The 23,274-nt window shown below is 33.0% G+C and overlaps 2 protein-coding genes across 4 annotated transcripts in view; one reads left to right on the top strand and one right to left on the bottom strand.

The window, feature by feature from the left end:
- Positions 1-8,969, top strand: part of LOC145316437 (acetylcholinesterase-like) — a 65,519-nt gene extending 56,550 nt beyond the window's left edge. The window contains exons 14-18 of one of the 3 annotated variants that reach the window (XM_080156917.1): positions 685-796; positions 2,494-2,674; positions 3,047-3,098; positions 5,590-5,634; positions 6,776-8,963. In XM_080156917.1, coding sequence (XP_080013043.1) covers positions 685-796; positions 2,494-2,663 — 282 coding nt within the window. In that variant the 3' untranslated portion in view covers positions 2,664-2,674; positions 3,047-3,098; positions 5,590-5,634; positions 6,776-8,963. Of the gene's footprint in view, positions 1-684; positions 797-2,490; positions 2,675-3,046; positions 3,099-5,589; positions 5,635-6,775 lie in introns of all 3 variants that reach the window. The other 2 variants (XM_080156915.1, XM_080156916.1) reach the window with 2 other exon arrangements.
- Positions 8,970-10,704: 1,735 nt separating this feature from the next.
- On the bottom strand, positions 10,705-16,626 carry LOC145316436 (tubulin alpha-3 chain-like). The gene is made up of 2 exons (XM_080156914.1): positions 16,331-16,626; positions 10,705-12,236 (listed from the first exon to the last, which is right to left on the bottom strand). The coding sequence occupies exons 1-2, from the start codon at positions 16,331-16,333 to the stop codon at positions 10,887-10,889; spliced, it is 1,353 nt and encodes a 450-aa protein (XP_080013040.1). The 5' UTR covers positions 16,334-16,626; the 3' UTR covers positions 10,705-10,886.
- Between the last annotated feature and the right edge of the window lie 6,648 nt (positions 16,627-23,274).

Genomic DNA, 23,274 nt, shown 5'->3' with positions numbered 1-23,274 from the left:
AAGAGGTTTAGAATACGATGCGAGAAATAACTATTAAATGACCACAAATTTTATGGGCAGTAGAAAAAATATAAATATTAAGATTTTTAGATTAAAATATATAGCTATGGCTTAGCAGCTGCCAAATGTTTGGCGGTCGACTGTTTTAAAGTGCAACATGGTAAAAAAAAGTTTGACTGAATCCGTCTTTTGCTGCAATCTTACATAATTTCATTTTATTTTGTCTATTTAAAGACTAAAATTGACAGGTTAATTTACTCTGACAATCCTGTACAATGTACATACAAGGATTTTAACAGAGGATTCAACAAATTCTTAGTCCCTAATTTTTGTGGCATTAACATTTTTAGTATTTTTGCTTAAACATAAAAGAAAAGAATTATTTTCAATTTACCTAAAATAATCTTATTTAAAAACCATATAATTTATTTCTAAACTAGCAGCTGCGCCACCGGCATCTTTCTGGCTTTTTTTTTTTGCTTCGAAGGGGAAACGATGGAAATAAAAATGGTATAAAACCATACTAAGACTTAAACCTAAATGATAAAATAGCCTAAAACTACCCTACGAACTATGTTACGCTTCTTTTATTAAATGGAGAGCTCAAACGGTTTAGTAGTTTTTTAAATAAATAAAACCTGACTCATTTATATAATCGGATTAATTTGTTATGTTTTCTTGTAGGCAAACCGAGAATATCTGGAGCTGCGTAGCCCCCGCCATGTGAACAGGACTGCATTCAAGATCCAGGAATGTCAGTTCTGGAAAACATATCTACCTTCCCTGCTCAAGTCAGGTATAAAGCTAAAGTTGTACGGCAATGGATGTAATTGTAGAATGTTGCTGGATATTTGTACGCTAGGATGCGGCAATGGATATAGAACATACCTGGATATTATGACAGGGTAGAAATTGTCGTCAATTATGGATGATACCATGAACATCATTTATTGGTCAGTACCCTTATCCAATATGACGGGAGGGGATGGATTAACGGGGTAGATGGGGTCGTTGAATTTAGCCAGCTGCAAGTTTCCCTTTGTTTGAATAGATGATAATCTGGTAAGAATCATAAGATCCAAGTAATAATAAATTCTTTGATGGAGCCTTTTAACTTCTTTTAGACACTTTAAATATTTGGAGTTTTCCCTCAAAGTGATTTGCACATAACCCTTTTTTTTAAAGTTTATTTAAGGGGATGTGGTTCTTATTCATTTGATTGTTTATTACTTTAGGTCAGGTAAGCTTAAGTCATAATGGATACTGGGTAGACTAGCAGGGTTAAGTCAGCGTAATTATAGGCCTCGCAGGGTTAGGGCTCTTCGCAGGGGTTAGGCAAAGGAAAAGAAACTTTCCCCCTTTATTTTCTTTACAAATGTAAAATAATTTTAATAACGCTTTCGCTAAAATTGATAATAACATAAATCCTTTTTATTACCACCTTTAGTATCATACAGAATTCTAGAATTAATGGCAAAAAAACACGAAACCTTTAAATAGGTTATATAACTTTGTTTCTCGTATTCATTCGAATCCGGTGGATAGGAACTGGTTCTCATCCATACGAAAAAAACTATGTCTAGCATCGTATTATATCCAGCTTTCTACTAATATAAAAATGTACAAATATTTTTTTTGTTTTTAAAATTATCCTATGATCCTGTTTTGTATGATGTAAATATATTTGGTTTGTTCTATAGACATAGATTATTTAAAACATACAATCTTTTTAAAAGCGAAGCTTTTCTATAATTAGGGTCGGTCCGTCCGTACGTCCGTCCGAGATAGTTAGCTTTTATTCGTAAATTTAGGCATGTTAAAATTGTCCTATAGATTTCAAACTTTGCATGGTGATTCCTGTAGTAGTTAGGTACGACTTAGAAAGCGTAGCAACTCTATAATCGTTATCAGAATGCCCGTACGTCCATTCTAAACATGTTGATTTTTGTACTTTTTTAATAACAATTTTTTATGTGATAAAATCATCCGATCGATCTGATTTTTTGATTACTAATTCCTATTACAATAAGATACAATATTATGAGCGAAGCATCTCTATAATCAAGTATTAAAAATGTCAGTATGTCCTTAAACAGAATTCTGTATTTAAGAAGTTTTGCAACAAATTTACGTATAATTTTGTCAAACCTTTTATTTTCATATTTTGTATATTCAGTTCTGACACTCAACAAAAGTTAATGTTCGTCTGTCATATCGTTTCAGAGCTTCGCTTTTATGGATGTTGTCATCCTTGTTTTTTTGAGGGGGGGGGGTGGCGGATTTAATAATCCTTATGCCACATCTTTGGATGGGACGTAAACAGTAAACACGTCCATCAAATAGCCTAAAACTTGCCAATACTAAGCTTTTTTAGTATCAGCAGAGCACATACGAGGTCATGGCTGCTTCAAATCCACACGGGTAGTTGTTGCGGCGGCTACCATGCCAGAATTATTTTTTTTTCTAAACTTATATTGAACTTGATTTCAGTAGATAACCCGCCCGAGGGTGATACCCAGAAAGGGCCGTGCTCGGGGTGTAAGTGTCCCCGTCGGAGGTTCAACCGGCCCGCGTGTGAGGACCACACCCACACCCCCATAATAATGACAACCATGTCCCTGACTCTTCTCTCAACAATTCTGCCCGCCGCAGCCGCCTTATGACTATTTTTGAGGTAAGCTTTACAGTTGGCATTTCTTAATCATATATTAGATAAATTTTCCCTGGTTTTAATATTAAAAGAAATTTATTCATAATTACTTTACAAATAGGGCTACAAAACTGGTTAATATCCCCTGGATTAAAATCAGTTCCTATAACACTATGTATAAGTTGAAAAAAAAATAAAAAAAACATATTTTGGAGAAAGTGTCATGTGTAACGTCATAAAGATACGTCTAAATCCATCTCTTTTTTAGGGGTTTCCTTTCCCACTTCCCTTCTCATCCTTCCTTTTTAGACGTATTTTTATGACGTCACACTTGACACTTTCCGTATTTCACCATACCTTTAGCCTGCAGAATATACAATTTTATGTTTAAATTAGGTCCAGAGAGCGTAGACAGCTCCTGGGCTGGGGACCTTCCACACAGTCTCAGGTATGCAGAAAGGGGGGGGGGGCGAAAGTGACACTTTTTGAAACCAAAACTAAAAGTCAACAAAGGAACTCAACTAAAAAAAGAGTTACAGGTCTGAGATTTTTTCATGGCAGTTGCTTTATAGGGGTAAAATATGTAACTGTGAAGAAACGGCGGCGCAACCGCCAAAAACCGCCGTTTCCCGACGAAATTTTTTTGCCTTTTCTCGGCGGTTTTCGGCGGTTGCGACGCCGTTTCTTCACAGTTCCATATTGTACCCCTATAAAGCAACTGCCATGCAAAATGTCAGACCTGTAACTCTTTTTTTAGTTGAGTTCCTTTGACTTTTAATTTTGGTTTCAAAAAATGTCACTTTCGCCCCCCCCCCCCTTATTCCAGTATAGCTTCGAAACCGATTAATATCTGGTCGATAAGAACCGGTTCACAGTCACACTAAAAAATCATGTATCTAGATTTGCCATTATGATTTATAAACACGAATTTAACCATCGATTTCAAAATTTGGATGATAATTCCAGAAAAAAAATCATTTAAAACATGCTGATTTTTTTTACTTTTTGACAATAATTTTTACGTTTCTTAATTACACACACTTAAGTGAGGAAAGCAAAATAAAAAAATATCTTTCAATTATAAGGCATTTCCAACAATTGATTTATTTTCTTTATTTTTCATTTTCACATTATTGAATTTAATATTTTATTTACTTTTCTGAAAATTTTCTCTAATTTAAATTTTTCATGGTCTCATGATTGTTATTTGATCTTCTGAGTACCCTAATGGGGCGAAAGAAAAGGAAGCCTGCTTTTGACCATTTTTTATGGGCGTTAACATAATTTCCGCACGACTCTGAGTAAAATATTATTAATCTCTATCACGCCCTTACTAGCCTTTACTATTCATAGATTTTTGGAAATATTCGTTACCAGGAATATTTTACCGTGAACTGCAGTTGATCCAATTACCTAATTTCACAGTTTTAACATGATTGTATTAAAAAATTTTAAACGGTGTTCTCAAAAAAGTTCGTCTAGATCCTGATAGAACCTAATCAATTACGAGCACTGACATTTGTCAGATGGGTTTGTATGATCTTTAATGAGGTGACACAAGGGGGAAATCAGGCCTTCGCCAATTTTGGGGGTTGTCGACACCCCATCCGTAGGACCTAATAGTAATCTTAATTACGCCCTTATCCAGTGAGTATCCACCAATAGAAAATTTAAATATTCAGGCACAAAAATACATCTAAATATATTTTATGAATATCTGGAATTTCTATATTTCTCATATAGAGCAAGGATGACAAAACATCCAATAAAGCGAAGCTTAGTAAATATAAATAATAAAAGCAGTGCTTTTACCAATACTCAAACAATAATCTTTAAAGATCTAACTAACAAAAAGTGAAATATGCTTATCAAATAGTGTTTAGTAATCCACATTTCAAAAAAAATTGGAGAAATTTTGATAGTAACATAAAATTTCTGATCTCTCAAAATTGTACTCTGTCGTTGCAAGAATCTTCATTTATGTTTTGGAAACTACAATTAAATATCTTAATAACAATGTGAGTCCTCTCATACAGGCTAACGGACAAACACGCGATTGTTGAAAATCTTTGCTCAAAATAAAATTGTATAGTGTGTATAGGAGCCAATATTGGTTTTCTTCTGTGTGTTTGTGTGTGTGTGTGTGTGTGTATGTGTGTGTGTGTGTGTGTGTGTGTGTTATCTGAAGTCTTCACCAACAAACATAAATTTGATATTACTATTTCTTAAACTTTTCATATCACGGTTCAAGAATATATTATTATTAAATCCAAAATTGAAATATTTCATTCAAAAGCAAAGTAAAATATTTTAAATTTTTATGGTGAATATATTCAATATATTCTTATTGTTGTATATTGTGCTTATAAAAGAAGATCCGGAAAGTGTCATGTTGGACGTCATAAAAATACGTCTAAAAAGAAAGGATGAGAGGAGAAGTGGGAAAAGAAACCCTTTAAAAAGAGATGTATTTAGACGTATATTTATGTCGTCACATATGACACTTTTCGTATCTCCTTATAAAAACTAAAATCAATTAATAGAGGCAAGTTGTAGGTGAACAAATTATCTATGCGCTTCGCGCAACATAAATATTTTGCACGGCTGTTTCATTATATTAGAGCTGAAAATGCAGGGATCTAAAGGGATAAGACAATGGCCAATTAATTGATGTGCATCCCCAATGATGGTACACTAATATTAAAACGTTTGATCAAGCAACTTAGATAGATATGTAATTTAACTTAATCATACACAAAAAAATATTACTACACATATTGTCATTTACATAAAATGCCGACTTAATTAATCAACCAATCAAAATTTATTAAAAGTCCCCAAAGTTGTTAAGCCAACGAATAAAAACTTTGGGGACTAGTGTAATAAAGAGCACATTGTCCCCTTCCTTCTTGGAAAAAATGATTGTTATTTTAATTTAGAATTCTGGAGAGTGTACTGCCAATACAAGAGAAACACTTATTCAGGTGAATAATAACAATTGAGATGGGTCAACAAAAAAGAGAGGGGACAGTTGGCTGTTTATTTTACTAGTCCCCAAAGTTTTACAATAACGTTTTCTTATTTGTTTTGCTTTACACTTTGGGTACTTTTATTAAATTTTGATTAATTGGTTGATTTATTAAGTTGAGTGACCAAACGTTTCAACCACTAAATATAATCTACAGAAGTGTAATTTTGTGCATCATCATTTGGGGATATACATCAAGTCTTATCCATTTAGATCCCTGCTGCGTTTTTCGGCACAACAGGCCTTCCTCAATTTAGCTTCTAAGTTTGATACCCTTTATACAAATCTCTGTTCAATACAGGGAGGGGGGGGGACATTGGACTGTAGGCTAATTTTCTAATTCGTTAGCTTAAAGACTTTGTAGTAGTTTATTAAATTGGTATTGGTTGGCATATAAAAGCAGCGTCTAAATTTTTCTTTTTATAATTTTAATTTACATAAAGGGTAATTTTGTTTATATCAATGTACATCAATTTTTCGCTATTGCCTTACCCCTTAAGATTACTTGTACAAGATAATGGGTCCTATACCTGTGCTTTAACGAACCATTACCCAAATAAGAGGATGGGGGGATAGTTTGTTTGTTTCTTTCTTTATTGTCTGAAGTCAGGTTATGTTAAGATACATTGGATGCTGGGTAGCCCTACAGTGATAGCCCCCCCCCCCCAAAAGAGAAAAACTCCTTTCCCCCTTATATGCAATTTTTCAAATATGAGATGGGCGGGGGGGGGGCGGGGGGGGGGCTCTTCAGTACTTGAAGGGCAGTTTGCGGAAAAGCACTGCAAGAAATTGCCTACGAGGTCTTTTTAAAAAATATTTAGGATATAAATTTTTTTCTTGTATTCATTCGAATCCGGTGGATAGGAACCGGTTCTCATCCATACGAAAAAACTATGTCTAGCATCGTATTATATCCAGTTTTCTATTAATATAGAAATGTGCAATCATAAGATTAAAACCAGTTTTTTAGCCGGTGCCTTCGGCACCTCGGGGCTAAAAAAACTAGTTTTAATCTTATGATTGTACATTCTATATCCGCGGAAAGCCGTTTATAATACGACCGAGAAATAACTATTAATAATCATTCAATTTTTTAGGATTCCGGAACAAACAACACAACGATCATATCAAGCAACCTCTAGAATATTTTATAAATACCACAGCTTAAGCTTCTAATTAAATACTCATAAATTAAACACTCTAGTAAAAACTCAGTTATTTGTAGATTTATTTCTACACACTGTCAAAAACTAGTCCCAAAAATGAAGGTTTTTACAGTGCCTGTAGAAAATGACGTCATACTGGCCTATTATTGGTCAATTTAAATGTTTACTGGCCTGACATTGGTAATTTAGTCGATGTATCATTGGTCATTTGTATTGTATGACGTCATTTTTTATGGGCACCATAAAGAGCTTACCCATGAATATAACTTTTATTAGAAAGTACATACTACATATAAAACTGTAAATAATTACAAAATGTAAATCTATTATTGTTAAAGAATATTTATTTATTATCACATTGTACTATAGACAGCTCTCCGTGGATATTAAAATGAAAAATCATACAAGATTTTTACTTTAAGATTCGTGAAAAATTGTCTGTCATATGATGTTATACATATTTTTTCAGTATGGCTGAGAACCGATTCTAATCCAGCGGATATTAATCGGTTTCGAAGCCATACTGGAAAATTAGTTTAATCTTGCCATGTATCATATCTTCCTTGTAAATATATTATAGATAATTAGCCAAATAATAATATTATAATTGTTTCTCAATATTAGTATTACATGTTAATTGTATATAAAGATTTATTATGTAAATATCAGAAAAAAATGCTTTTATTATGTTTAGAATATGCTGTTATAATAACAGCAGAGGTTAGATAAAATTAAAAGAAAAGATGAAATAGGTTATCAAATCAATTTAAAATTTTTATTTAATTTTTTAATAGCTTATTTTGTAATTGTTTGAGGTGCTAATGTAAATTAAGGAACTAAACAAATCTAATCTAGAAATGAACATAAGCAATTTTAGGTTTTCTGGTTTTTTTATAGGATCATTTTATTACAAATTAAGACAAACTTCATTTACTTGAAAAGAATGAGTAGTATCTTTTTTATTCCAGTATGCTCCGATACCGATTAATTTTCGCTGGATTAGAACCGGTTCTAAGCCATACTGAAAATTCATTTTCTAAGAATATTGAAATAAAAATCATAATAGTAAAATTACAAATTTTTTGATAAAAATTGTTTTGAACCTTGAGTAAATATATTTCTTACGAGGTTTTCATAAATTACATTTAATGTTACCTAAGCTAAGAAAGGCACCCAAAACATGCAGTTTTGTTAGAAAAATAATCGAATGTTGGTGATTAAAGGCAGAGAGAGAGGGGGGACACTTGGCTGTTTATTACACTAGTCCCTGAAGAACTTTGGGGACTTTTAATGAATTTTTATTGGTTGAATTATTAAGTTGAGTGTCAAAACGGTTCAACCAGTAATTTTAATCTACAAAAGGGGTAACTTTGTGAATTAACATTAGGTATGTACATTAATTTATAGGCCATTATTTTATTTCTTTAGATCCCTGGGGTAAAGGGCATGGATGTTTCAATATTGATTATATGGATGCCACGGAATGATTGAAGAATAAAATTTCCAGTATGGATTCGAAACCGATTAAGATCCTTTGGATTAAAACCAGTTCTCAGCCATACTGAAAAATCATGTATCACATTGTATTGTAGAAAATTTTCCATGAATAGTAAAATGAAAAATATAATATTAATACCAGTTTTGTTAGCCCTGGCCTTTGGCCCCTTGGGCCTAACAAAACCGAATTAATCCTATAATTTATCGCGGAAAGTTGTCTATGATACGATGCGATAAATAACTATTATTTTTCCCAAGCTATATTATAAAGTTTATTGATGTTAATATCGAGTTTAATGTTTAAAATAAATTTGCATGTTATACACTTAATTATGTATATTATTTAAAAACACAATTTTTCTAAGTCTTCCATTCTTTTATCATTTTTTTGCAACAGCTGTTTTTTAGTTAATTGTTAAATTCATACTTTTTATTAAAAGAAAGCGATGCCTCTTTTTTAAGCAAAAAGTTTTCAATCTTCAAATTTAAGATTATTGTTTTTTATAGCTTATCTTTTGGCTAGAATATTTTTTCCTAGAAGTTAAAAAATAATTATCATAGTGTAATTTAAATGTTGAATATTTAAATATTATTACAAATTGTTGAAATAAATAATTTCATTAAAAAAGCTTTATGTTTTTTCCAAGATATTGCTTTGTTCATTTGTTATTGTCTGGGCTCGGCAGCCGCAGCTGTTCGTCGAACATCAACTCATTCAATTGTTATTGTCAGGGCTCGGCAGCCGCAGCTATTCGTCAATCATCAGCTTGTTTAATTGTAACTGTCAGGGCTCGGCAGCCGAAGCCGTTCGTCAAAATCAGCTAAATCTTAAATCATCTACAATTCACTCCCTCCACGCCAAGTCTCAAAACACGTTTACATAGCTGCCATATTGAGCCGTAGTCGAACTGAAAATGGGTGACTACGGTCCTTTGTTATATTGGCCGATCATAAACATAAGGGTAATAAAAGAAAATAATTTGTTGTCATAGTTTCGCCTAAGGCATGCGGAAGGAGGTGTCAACACTCCCTTAAAATTCAAATTGGGTAGGTCTGTCTTCTACTATTGCATAACCACCAAGGTCTATTTCTGTTATAACTTTGAAAATCGGACCAAAAACACCAAAGATATGGGAAATTAATAAGAAAAAATTAAAAAAATATCTCTCCTTTAAATTTTGGTCACTAAAATTCCTTGAAACAACGGAAAATTAAATTTTTATCCTTTAAACCAAAAAATCGGACGACCTACAACACCAGAGATATGGGAAAATTAGTAAAAAATATATGAGTAGCTAAAAAAATGCCTAGCAGCAGCCCGACCACCTACATGATTATTACTTAATTATGCTTCATTGGTTGGAATGTTGACAAGAAGTTTCAGTCGTCTAACTTTAATAGGAGCTGAGAAAATCAAGTTTCCCCCACTTTGTCTATAACAGACGGACGGACATTTCGAATTATAGTGTAGCTTCTCTACTTATAAGGATCCCAAAGCCAAAAGAAAATATCTTTTTTGCATGTAAAACTACTCAAAATTTGGCTCGATTTTTTTAAAGCCTAAATTGACCAATTAGATATTGAGAATAATTTGGTAAGGTGGATGAAAATGTTTGCGTGTTTAACTTCTTTTTCTGCAATACAAAATTTTGTATTTTTCATGCCAAAATATGCTAATTTCAAATCTTGGTTCATTAACAACAAAAATCTTGCAAGCAAACCAGTTTAATAATAAAATGCATTTTTCTAATATAACTATAAAAATAATTTTTGGTAAGCTTAACTTAGTGTGATATAGATTAAAATTAAATTTAGGTCAACGAATGATATTGTTTTAATAGCCAATCAGTATTGGATTTTCCCATATTTATTCATTAATTTTTCTTTTTAGTATTACTCAAAAATCACCAAACCTTTTAGTATTAAACAAAATAATAAAATCTTTGTTAATTAAAAGTAATGTATTATTTTTTAGTTTTAGTTTCAGGATTCGGTCTCTTATTTACAACAAAGATTTTACTAGGAAAAAAATTTTAACGTGTATTTTTATGCATCTGTTTTATAGAAGTAAAAATATATGTAGAATCTACGTGGATATTATATGACAGGGGGAAAATTATCGTCAATTTAGCATCCTAACATGTACTTATTTATTAGTCAATTCGTTTATTCTGTAGGGGAAAGTGGATAGGATGAAGGAGGCGGAATCGTTATTTTAGCCCGCTGCAAGTTTCACTTTATTAGAGTACATAAAAATCTGGAGAAAGATCCCAATAATAATATATTCTATAAATAAGATTCATGAGAAACCACAGGTGTTCTACAAACAAAAACCAAAATAACGAACAAAAAACACATGTAAATATTTTTCAAATGCTTTATTTTAAAAAGCTAAATATGGCATAGAATTAAATGTTAAATTAAGCAAATTTATGTAAAAATTTAATTTGAGTGTAAGAAAGCCAATTTCAGGGATAATAAATGGTCAGCATCGGGTCTTCATAACAGGATGTCAGGACATCCTAAAATCCAGGTATCCAGGAATCTAGTATTCACCTCCATCCTCTCCCTCACCGGCGGCATCCACAGAGTCAATTCCAACCTCTTCGTAATCCTTCTCCAGAGCAGCGAGATCCTCTCTGGCTTCAGAGAACTCTCCCTCCTCCATACCCTCTCCGACATACCAGTGGACGAAAGCTCTCTTGGCGTACATCAGATCAAACTTATGATCAAGCCTGGCCCAAGCTTCAGCAATGGCTGTAGTGTTGGACAACATGCACACAGCTCTCTGCACCTTGGCAAGATCTCCGCCAGGTACAACAGTGGGAGGCTGGTAGTTGATACCAACCTTGAATCCAGTGGGACACCAGTCAACAAACTGGATGCTCCTCTTGGTCTTGATGGTGGCGATGGCAGCGTTGACATCCTTGGGAACAACATCACCTCTGTAGAGGAGACAGCAGGCCATGTACTTGCCGTGGCGAGGGTCACACTTCACCATCTGGTTGGCGGGCTCGAAGCAAGCGTTGGTGATCTCACCGACAGAGAGCTGCTCGTGGTAAGCCTTGTCAGATGAGATGACAGGAGCATAAGTGACCAGAGGGAAATGAATTCTGGGGTAGGGCACCAAGTTAGTCTGGAACTCAGTCAAGTCAACATTCAGAGCTCCGTCGAATCTCAGTGAGGCGGTGATGGAGGACACAATCTGACCGATCAGCCTGTTCAAGTTAGAATAGGTAGGGCGCTCAATGTCCAGGTTTCTGCGGCATATGTCATAGATAGCCTCGTTGTCGACCATGAAGGCGCAGTCCGAGTGTTCCAGGGTGGTGTGGGTGGTGAGGATGGCGTTGTAGGGTTCAACAACAGCTGTAGCAACCTGAGGAGCAGGATACACAGAGAATTCAAGTTTGGACTTCTTACCATAATCAACAGATAATCTTTCCATGAGAAGAGAAGTAAAACCAGAACCAGTGCCACCACCGAATGAATGGAACAGAAGGAACCCCTGGAGACCTGTGCACATATCAGCCAGCTTCCTAATTCTGTCCAGAACAAGATCAACAACCTCCTTACCAATAGTATAATGACCTCTGGCATAATTGTTAGCGGCATCCTCCTTGCCATTGATCAGCTGTTCAGGATGGAACAGCTGGCGGTAAGTTCCACATCTTGTCTCGTCAATGACAGTTGGCTCCAGATCAACAAAGACAGCTCTGGGCACATGCTTGCCAGCTCCGGTCTCGGAGAAAAAGGTGGTGAAGGAATCATCTCCAAAAGCTTTGTCAGAGGGCATGTGACCGTCGGGTTGGATTCCATGCTCCAGGCAGTACAACTCCCAGCAGGCATTACCGATCTGACAACCGGCTTGGCCAATGTGGACTGAGATACACTCACGCTAAAAAAAATAACATTCATTACTAAGTTATCTATAAAATTATTAAAAGTTAAGTCTGTGTAATAAATGGCAAAATACCGAAACTATTTTCATCATAAAAAGAATTTCCAGCAAATTTTGTAAAGAATGTCAAATAAATATTGCTTCTAAACTTTGAAACATGAAAATTATTTAGGCAGAATTTCAAGGGCACAGGGCTGGGCCAATAGCAGATTAGTTGTTTATGCTTTGTAAAAAATACTAGTTTTGGTCAGAGATATAAAGGGTTAAGAAACTGGCTGATAAATTAATGTACATCCCCAACGATGATACACAAAATTTTCCCTTCTGTATATTAAAATTAATGGTTGAAACGTTTGAACGCTCAACTTAATAAATAAACTAATCAAATTTTACCAAAGTCCCCAAAGTTTTAAGACAACGAATAAGAAAATAATTATTAATAAATAGCACAATGTCACCTCAATCAATGAGTTTTGGTTGTAGATAATTATTATAGGAATATTAAAGATAAATTTATCTTCTATTTTCCATTACCCCCACTCCCCGGGGGGTTTTAGAATGCAGAGAATTTAATAATCTTGATAAAGCACAATAATGCATCTTGTACTTATACAGGGATAAATAATGTTTATGTATGCAGGGAGGGAGGAGACATTAGACTGTTTATTTGCACTAGTCCCAAAGTTTTATTATAACATTTTCTTGTTAGTTAGTTAAACAATTTATTTTGACTTCTTATAGAATTTATGAGTTTCCAAAAGTTTCAACCATTACTTGTAATCTACTAAAGAGGTATTATAGTTTATCATCATTGGGAAGGAACATCAATTTATCGGTCATTGTCTTTAAATCCCTGGTATGTATATTATTCAAGCATCTGGATGTGTGTGACAGTGTGTACTGTCGCGGTAAGATCTCGGAAACGACGCGATAAAAAGTTCTATATTAACCTGTTATAACAAGGTATCTTTAATACATTATTTTAAAGTTAGTACCTATGTTTTTCAACCTACTTTTAAAAAAATACACTATTCTTGAATATGAAGATATATTTCGATTTTAGCAATCATTTTAATTCATTTTGTCTCTTGTAGAATTGAATCAAGCAATATTAGCTTGGTCAAATAAAAAACTTTAAATGTTCAAACAGCATTGTTACTTTATCAATTTTCAAAATAATTATCTGTTTATTGATAAAAAAAATTTATCAAAAGCTCCATATAACTTTTTGAGTCTAAAACAAATTCAATGAATTTGAATTTATTTACAGTGTTTTTGATGATAAAAATAAAAATCTCTCTTGCCTTAAAAAAAAGTACATATATATTAAAATTACGAGATAAGTTGACATGCCAATACAAATAAAATTGCAAATTATTTTGAGAATTTATGCATCTAATATCCTTTTCAGTGTAATTAAATGTATACAAATCTCAAATTAAACTGCAAATAAAAATGTCTTATTTTGAGTTAATTAGGAGATATAAAAAAAACTTTTTGTTTTTCATTTTTCTTTAATTGTCTGACAAAAAAATATTCAGGTTTGTTTATAAGAACAATTAGTATTTGTATGATTTTAAATGCCCTTCTTCATAAGACGACTGATCAGTTTTTTTTTTTGTTTAAATAAAAGATACTAATTGAATGAGAAAAAAAGATTAGAACTACCAAACTAGAACTAGATTTAAACGTCTTTAAAGAAAAAGATCTTATTACAGTATTAAAGTAAATGAATAGAAAGGTTATACATCTATACTTATACATTTATTATGAGAATCGTTAATTAATTTGAATTTTTTGTTGGTGAAAGATTAGATTTATATTAAAAAACTTAAGATTTGGATCCCATCCGGTAACCAGATTTAAGTGTTTTTACAAATATACACAAAATAAGAACAAAAAATAATAAAAATGGATGTTTTTTTCAAATTATAAGAATATCGTTAGAAATATGTAACATACATTGAATAATGGATATAGGAAATATGTGGATATATTGACAGGGAAATTTTTGGCGTCAATTTAGCTTTCTAATATGGACCTCATTTATTGGTCAGTTTGTTTATCTAGTAGGAGGGGAGGGGGTGGGGTAAAGAGAGTTGATGGGGGTTTGGTTATTTTTGCCTGCTACAAGATTAACTTTATTAGAGTACATGATAATCTGGTCTAAGATCCAAGTAATAATAAATCCATTTGCGACGTAAATTTTCGAAAACAAAATAGAAAAAAAACATTCAATTAATTTCATCTAATAAGAGGCTAATTTAATTTTTTGCAGTTCTGGTTACTACACAAAATATCTGGAAACACAACCTGGATAAAAAGATGAAAAGGTTAGATACAAATATTGAAATTCAATGTAATCCTAGCCGAGAAAAATAGGTTTTTATTTCCTTATATTGTTTATGTTTTACAGAAAAGCAGATGTGCTGAATTTTAATTTCCAAATGTGTACGCAGTTTCCGCGGTGTTTCCTCATCCTATCTCAATATTCACTACTAGCTAAAAAAGCTTCAAACTTCCCAAAAAAAAAAATTTGAAAATTAAAGTTTTGAATGTATAAATCGTTTATATATTAAAAATTTAGAAAGTTTGGAAGTTTGAAGCTTTTTTTAGCTTGTAGTAAATATTGAGATAGGATGAGGAAACACCGCGGAAAATGCTTACACATTTGGAAATTAAAATTCAGCACATCGAAAAGCAACATCAACATAAATCATCCATTACAAGAAAAGATATATCATGAAAGAATATCTGCTAAACATTTTTTCTTTTATATAATTACTATAATATCAATATGAAGCACTGCAATAACAAGAATTTTTATAACCTAATCTATAAAGTGATAATATTTACGCTTAAGATTATGGGATATGCTTGTGCGAATTGGTTGTACTTCTAAGCGAGGCTTTAAAAATGTCTTAAGGTGGTTTTGAGCTATTTTCCTGACCTAACATACCCCCCCCCCCCCCTTCAAGAGGATAGGTGCGAAGCAGCTAAGAAAAATTTTAATAATATCATTGAATATTTTCTATAATATATAGCAAATACAATTCAATTTTGAAACTTATTGTCTCAAAAAATCATTACTTTTTTTTTATAAAATGCATAACAAACATAAAAAAGTACAGCACATATTTTACTTTTAACTGATTTTGTTATACGAACGGACGGTCAAACGTACACGTTCAAAGACAAAGTACCGAGTACCTCAGCTTTTAATAAATTATGGTTAAATAGCCTTGCTAAAATTAGAAATTAAACTTTTAAGGATCAAAGTATTTTGAAAAGTTTAAAACCAATATATTTGTGATATGTATTTGTTTAATTAATGAAATATTATATATTCGTGCCTCTGCCTATTGTGGCTTTTTGGGGCTTCGCCCTAACATTAAAATTCACAATAAAAATTTTATGTCAATCCCTCCAAAGAATAGCCAATATTTTTTTCCATGACCAGAAGGTATATCCCCTTCAAAAGCAGAACCCTATCGGTTCAGCGGTTAGGAAGATCAATAAGTTCTTCATGAAGAGAGAGTGACAGACAGGCAGACATTGTTCTAATTCTTGTATAAGACTGTATAAAGTTTTCACAAAGAATGAAAATGAGCAAACTTTAATCAAAGTTTTATTAGAAAATCTTTGTAAAAATTTTGTTCAAAACAAGAATTTGTAAATCGAATAGCGGATCTAACAATTATAAAGATCTTTTATTGAATTGGGGTTGATTTTCTTGTGACACTTGTATGTATATAGCTTAAAACCATCAAGACTACCCCCTTCCCACCCTTCGGTCCACCGATTGGTGAAATTTAATGCTTTAGACAAAAACCCTTCTTCTTAATATTATATAATCAAGAATCACAAATAATATTATGTACTTATTATTTAAACCTAAGTAAACCTATATAAACACATGTTGCATATTTTTGTCGCACACCTGGTTATGATTAAACCTTTAATTGTATTTATAAGTTTCTAAATTATGTGAAATGTGATGCAGATTTCTAATTAATGTTAAAAAAGAGTTAATAATGCATGTCAAAAAATAATAATTATATTTCCGCAAATAAAAAAATAATTTCTCTTACCATTTTGAATTAGAAAGCCGCTCGAACCGCTTAGGATGGAGAGCAACGAAAGATTGAATCTGTAACTTTGTGGAGTGCTCCTGGTTACGGAGGCGAGCCCCTTAGTCAATGTCGTTGTAGGGGGGGGGAGGGTGGTGCTTGGGTTCCAGAGGGGTTTTAAACTTCTCACCCCCCATTTTAATCATCCACAGATTGCTCTAAAACACTCAATTATCCCCCCTATCCCCCTCAAATTGTATGATGGAATACATGATTTTCTCTCTGCTGATTCAGAGCCCTACCTACCTCTCTCTCTCTCTCTCTCTCTCTCTCTCTCTCTCTCTCTCTCTCTCTCTCTCTCTCTCTCTCTCTCCTCACTCTCTCTCTCTCTTGCCCCAATATATCACTTCCCATCTCTTTCTCTCAGATGTGTGAATGAGCGCTCCAAAAATAAGGAATACGCCCACGCACCTTCCTACGCGCACACACACGCACGCACATTATCAGGGATCTAAAGGGATAAGACAAGGCCCGATAAATTGATGTACATCCCCAAATATGATACACAAAATTACCCTATCTGTAGATTAAAATTAACGGTAAAAACGTTTGAACACTCAACTTAATGAACCAACTAATCAAAATTCACTATAATCCCAAAAGTTGTTTAGCCAACAAGAAAAAAATGTTATTATAAAACTTTGGGGACTAGTGTAATAAACAGCCCATTGTCCCCTTCCTTACTGAGACTAACCACAATTTCTATATATGTGCATCTGTACAATTTCAGACTTTAATGTATAAAAAACAACCAAACAAATTATGAGTTTTTGTGTCAAATTATGTCAAAATAAACAATAATGTATACATACAAGTGGCTACTCCCTTAGCATCTGGGGGCTCAGAAAAATAGCTAAAACCATCCCAAGACTGAAATTAAATAAGCTGAAAACATTTCAAGATCTTATGAAAAGCTTCCCTAAAATGAAGAACTGAATCGGTTCATTAGTGATTGAAATCTTAATCTTCAGACAAAAAAACCTTACTACTTTATATTATAGGATAAAAAAAACTTTATTTAAGTTGCGAAATTAAACTTAAAAATGATCTCTTATATTTTTATTTTATTGAAAAAATTTAGTCTACCACAAAATGGTTTAACCTAACCAAACAAATTGTAGACCACTGTGGAATATTATCTCCATACCCATTTTTGATATTGGGTCAGGGGAGGGGGAGGGGGTTTTGGAGAGATTTGTTTGAAACACCTGTTTAGAAAAACTATAATATGTATATTCATAAAAATTTGAAAATTTTCACAAAATAAACAAAAATCGCAGATTTTAAAGAGGCAAAAAATCTTTTAAAATTATAAGTATTCAAAAGTATACAATACTTAATTTTTTGAATTTGTGATTCATCCAGGGGCGTGCATAAGGGGTGTTATCCAACCCCTTGGCAAAATTAAGGAGGTTGGATACGCCCCTAAGGTGCCAAGCCCCCCTACAACTTCCGTGACAAGTGTCTACACAGGAAAATGGGTTGTCAAGCTTAAGAAGTCACACTCACCTGAAATTTAAGGAGTAGTATAAAAAAAATTACGCGCCTCGCGCACCCCCATACCGAAACCCTATGCACGCCACTGGATTCATCCAAGTGAGCACATTCCATGATATTAAACCCTGCCAAATTAGTTTCAAAATAGGATTATGTCAATAAGCATTAGGAATCAGCGAGGGAATGGACATTGCGCTGTTTATTACGCTAGTCCCCAAAGTTTTATAATAACGTTTTTTTATTCGTTGAATTGACAACTTTGGGAACTTGAGTTGAGTTGAGTATCCAAACGTTTTAACCACTTATTGTAATCTAAAAAAAGGGATAATTTAGTGTATCAACATTGGAAATGTGTATCAATTCATAGACCTTTGTCTTATCCCTTTAGATCCATGATTAGGAATAGAGGTGTGCACAAAGAAAGTTAAAACAGGGTAAAATAAAGTTCCCCCCCCCCCTCCACCACCGAATGGGGGCGTCCAAATCAATAAATACAGTACATGTGTATACCTAAGACAAAGTAAGTTATATTAATGTCATATCTATTTCGTTTCCTTGTAATTCATACAGAAAGAGTAGGGAAAGCCAGAATTTATAGAGCAATGTTTGCGTGTAAAAAATTAGAAATTTGTTTTACAATGATTTTTCCTTCGTGTCACACCTTTTTATGAAATGAGTCATAAAAATAGATCATTAGTTTCCATGTGGACATAACTAACCATTCTTTTCCCACCAAAAAAGGAGCTAAATCCTGTGCATGTATGTTAAGTTAGATCTCATAACATTTGTATTGACAGTTTCACAATTTTCTGAGAAGTTTAGTTTTGGTTTATGACAGGTCTCAGGCTATTTGGAGGAAATACAGTGTTTTTTTTTATGAGAACTTTTTTGAAAGCAATTTTACCCCACTTATAGTTATCAGAATTTAATGATTAACGGCTTATTTTCTTCGTTTTTTATAACCATTTATAGAACATCAAAAAAACATTTCAGTTTTTATTAAAAAAGTACAGTAAAATCAAAAATTCAAAACCTGGGTGTCAACATCTAAAAATAATTTTAGCGCATTTTTCTCATTCGTAAATCTTCTACCCTTTGCAAGAATGGCTGCAAAACACTTCAAAGTTGAGATACAGAGTTAAAAATTGATACAGATACTTTTGGGGACATGTACTAGAACATTTCAAAGTTTGAAGGTCATATCTCAATCAGAGAGGGAGTACTGGCCCCCCAAAGTTGACTAGTGAAAATCCAATTTTTTTCTTGCAAAGGGTAGAAGAATTGAGCTTAAGAAAAATGCGCTAAAACCTTTTTGAGATGTTGACACCTAAGTTTTGAATTTTTTATTTTACTGTACTTTTTTAATAAAAACTGAAATATTTTTTTAATGTTTTATAAATGGTTATAAAAAAGGAAGAAAATAAGCCGTTAATCATTAAATTCTGATAACTATAAGTGGGGTAAAATTGCTTTCAAAAAAGTTCTCATAAAAAAAACACACTGTATAAGCAAAAAGAACAAAATAACCATCCTATAATTTTTTTTCTTTCCTTTCAAGTACCTAGGGATGTTTAGGAATAATACAAGGGATGATAAGTTGATTTAAACCTAAAATTATAATAGACAAAATAACCTCTTCTGTAAATTTAAATCATTCGTGGAAAAGTTTGGACACTACTAATTGTAACACCCAACTAAGATTAGTTCAGAGTTTTTTATTCAATAATTAAAAGAAACTGTTTTGACACTAAACTTTTGGGGCCAGTTTAATTTATCTACTTGTGGGGAAACATTTAGAGGAAGCTATGATCAAAGCCATTGGTGTTAAAAATGTGTTACTTGACTGTGTATGAATTATTGTGCTTTTATATTACTATTAATAGCGGCTATGCCCCTAGAGGCATCTAGGGGCACGTAAAATGTTTTTTTAGTCTATGTTATGGTGATGTTGTTTGCCGAAAAAAAATTTTTTTCGCTGGTGTTAATTATGAGTTTTAGTTTAGTTGATAGCAAGATTCTTCGGTATGCAGAGACATGCAAAGAAAAAGATTCTATTTATTTTTTAAGGATTGTATTTTAGGGACCCAGTGATAAATCAATGACAAATAAATTAATCTTTCTTTGTGTAATTTACTAAAGGGAAAGATTAAATTTTCTTTCATTTACCTAGAACTAGTAGCATTTCTCATTTGAAATATTTGAATTAGTTTTCATTTTTTCCCCTCGCATAATTGGCACAGATTCAAACAAAATTTACCATAAAAATCACAAATTTTAGGGATTCTTAGAATTTTTAGGTATCACAATTAATTGCTTTTTATTAAGTTTTCATTTTGTTTGATTGTATTTTATAGGGCAAATCTTTTATTGGGTAAGATTAAGTTCTCCATTTAGGGGAAGCTTCGCATATATCCAGGGTAGGTTTAAGGATATTTCTTTTATAATGTAAGTTTTAGATGGTTTTGATCTATTTTCCTGTACTTTTCTACTCTTCAAACGCAAAGCCCTTGAACGCTAGGACCTAAACCACTAGTATAGTTGTAAAAAAATATTATCAAACTAGCAGCTGCTCCGCTATCATTAGGGCAAGGGGGGGGGGTCTAATTGCATAAAACAAGCCTTAAGTTCAAAATGGATATATTATTACTTGGATTTCACACCAGATTTTCATGTACTCCTATAAAGTGAAACTGGCCGCGGGCTAAAATATCGATGCCCCCCCCCCCCATCCACCCTCTTTACCCAATGCCCACCACTGGATGAACAAACTGAATAATAAATGCTATTCATGTTAGCAACCTAAAGTGATGAAAATTTTCTCCTGTCATAATATCCACGTATAATCTATATCTATTGTAGGTTTGTTCATTTTTCCGGCTATACATCGGCTATCGTAGTGCTGCAAAAACTCCACATCTCTGGCATGGATAATGGTAATGAATATAAAAGCAGAGAGAGAGGGGACAAGTCCCCAAAGTTTATAATAACGTTTTCTTATTCGTTTGCTTAACAACTTTGAGAACTTACATTGAATTATATTTGTTGATTCATCAAGTTGAGTGTCCAACCACTAATTGTAATCCATAGGAGAGTTAATTTTGTGTATTAACATTGCGGATGTACAAAAATCTATTAGCCTTTGTCTTATCCCTTTAAAGCCCTAATATGAAAGTGTAAAGTCCTTTATCCTTCCTACTCTTTCAATTGTATCATGTTACAACAAAAATTAACATCAGAAAACTTCAAATATTGGGAAAAATAAACCTCAAAGCTGCAAAGTGAACAATTTTTACAAAATTGTAAAAAGATTAGAATAAAACACTAGAGGAAGAATAGATAGGAACCAGTTCTCAGTATTATATCCAGCTTTCTACGTATATAAAAACTGGTTTTAATCTTATAATTGTACATTCTATATCCGCGGAAAGCTGTTTATAATACGATGCGAGAAATAACTATTCCCTGTCGCCTTGTGCCGTCTCATTTGGGTCTTTTAAAATCAACCTGCAATGGTAAGTGGAATATTAACACAGTCAAGAAGCAGAAACAATTTTCTAGCAGACGAAAAAGGTAATTGAAAAAGAGAAGGGGGTAGTTATCTGTATACACATCTATACTATAGATATGTTGTAAAAAGAACCAATGTGGCTATGACTTTACTATTGCTTGTGGCTTTACCCTTAGCCTCTAGGGGGGTTTTAGAATGGAAAAACTTTAGGTTTAAGTCACCCAGCCCCTTACCGAGATCTTTAAAGGCACACATAAATACATCTAGCTATTGCTTAATTGATACAAAGTTGAACTATTTTTTGTTAATAAGATGATTTTTAATATTTCGGAGACGGGGACGGAAAGAGAGGGGGGGGGGTGTTAAAACACTACAGGTTTATAACAAAAATATATACGATAGCTCCTAACCCCACAGGGTTACCCTAACCAGTAAGAAGAAATATTTCCTATAAGCTATACCTATAATATTTATAAATAATCACGAAACTTAGCATTTCTATAGAAATAGTCACATACAAAATATTTATTTTATTTGTTTATTCGATATTGAATTCAATTTAATTTCTCCTTTAAATATTAACTATTTTTTTCTGCATTAATCAAATTTATGAGAATTAAAATAAAATAATTATGATTCTCACTTTAAAATGTTTAAGATAATGCATGATGAATCCTATTAGATTAAATTGCAAACAATTGCAAAGTCCTTGTTACTATAGCGCAGCCGCAGCTACTCTTTAACCAGGTCATGTACGTACGTCCTTATGGCGCGCGGTTATGTAACTAAAATTCCCTCACTTCCTAATCTATAAATGTATGTAGAAAATTTGTAAATTTACTTTTCATAGAGTTAAATAATAATAGTAAGCAATACAAAATATGATTTGTAGATAATACCTACCAATATTCAAACAGCAAACAGGATGTTAGGTTCTTTTTTTGTTGCTGCACTACTTTGATTTATTTTTAGACATTTAAAATTCATATTTTGTATATTAAATCACGCTAGAATGAATCCATACATATAAAGCAGTGTGGAGCTTGAAAACAATTAATAAAACAGAGTGCTTTTTCTATTATGAGAGCCAGCAAAGATGTTCTTCTGTTTGTTTGTCTGTCTGTATATTGAAGTAGAAGTGTTTAGGGTAAACGCCACTTTCTTTCGTGTTTTCTTAAAAGATGGACGACTGCATTGATACAAAAATTCCCCTGACCAGTAAGTACGTACTTAACAAATTAGTGATTGGGGTTTTTGAGTGGCTTCGTTCCGGTTCGAACGAATAATATAATGTCCATTCTGGCTTCAGAGAAGCTAAGGTGTTTATTCAGCTCCACTTTTATGTAAGAAAGTTGGAGCTACGATTATTTTTGGAGGCGCTTCCTTCATCTCCAGTAAAAAATAGTTTTTAGATGCATTATGCTGCAATAGATATTTTTTTCATCTTATTGAATTGCTTTCGACAAAGGTTGAAAAGACTAAATTCTTAATGTTAAAAGATTAATATCTAGCAAAGAAAATTAGTCGCTCTAGCTCACCGACAATCACTGCAAGGACCCGACTGCAAAACGGGTGTAAACATGGGCGTGCTCAGAGGGTGGAAATAGCTTGTATCATTCTTTTCAACAGGGCTTAGCAGCCGATGCTCAGCCGCTTGAAAAATTTAATTTTTGCTGCTGCTATGGGCTTAAACCTTTTTTTAGTTGGTCTGTAAGTCTAGTCGCTAAGCTGATAGGTTCGAATCTCGGCTTTGCAACGCGTCATAACTAAAGACGTTAAAAATGGTTCCTACTCATACTATGGCAGGTGCGCGACATTAAGATTTAAAGTAGGGAGAATGCCTTTGAGCGAAACAGGTACAACTCATTACGATGCACAGCTAGGACTTAATACCCCGGGT

Source organism: Acartia tonsa, chromosome 4 (genome assembly GCF_053477335.1).
Source record: "Acartia tonsa isolate MP-2025a chromosome 4, ASM5347733v1, whole genome shotgun sequence".
In the NCBI taxonomy this organism is placed as follows: Eukaryota; Metazoa; Arthropoda; class Copepoda; order Calanoida; family Acartiidae; genus Acartia; species Acartia tonsa.
Note: the sequence above shows the minus strand (reverse complement) of the source record. Positions and strands in the feature narration are given on the sequence as shown.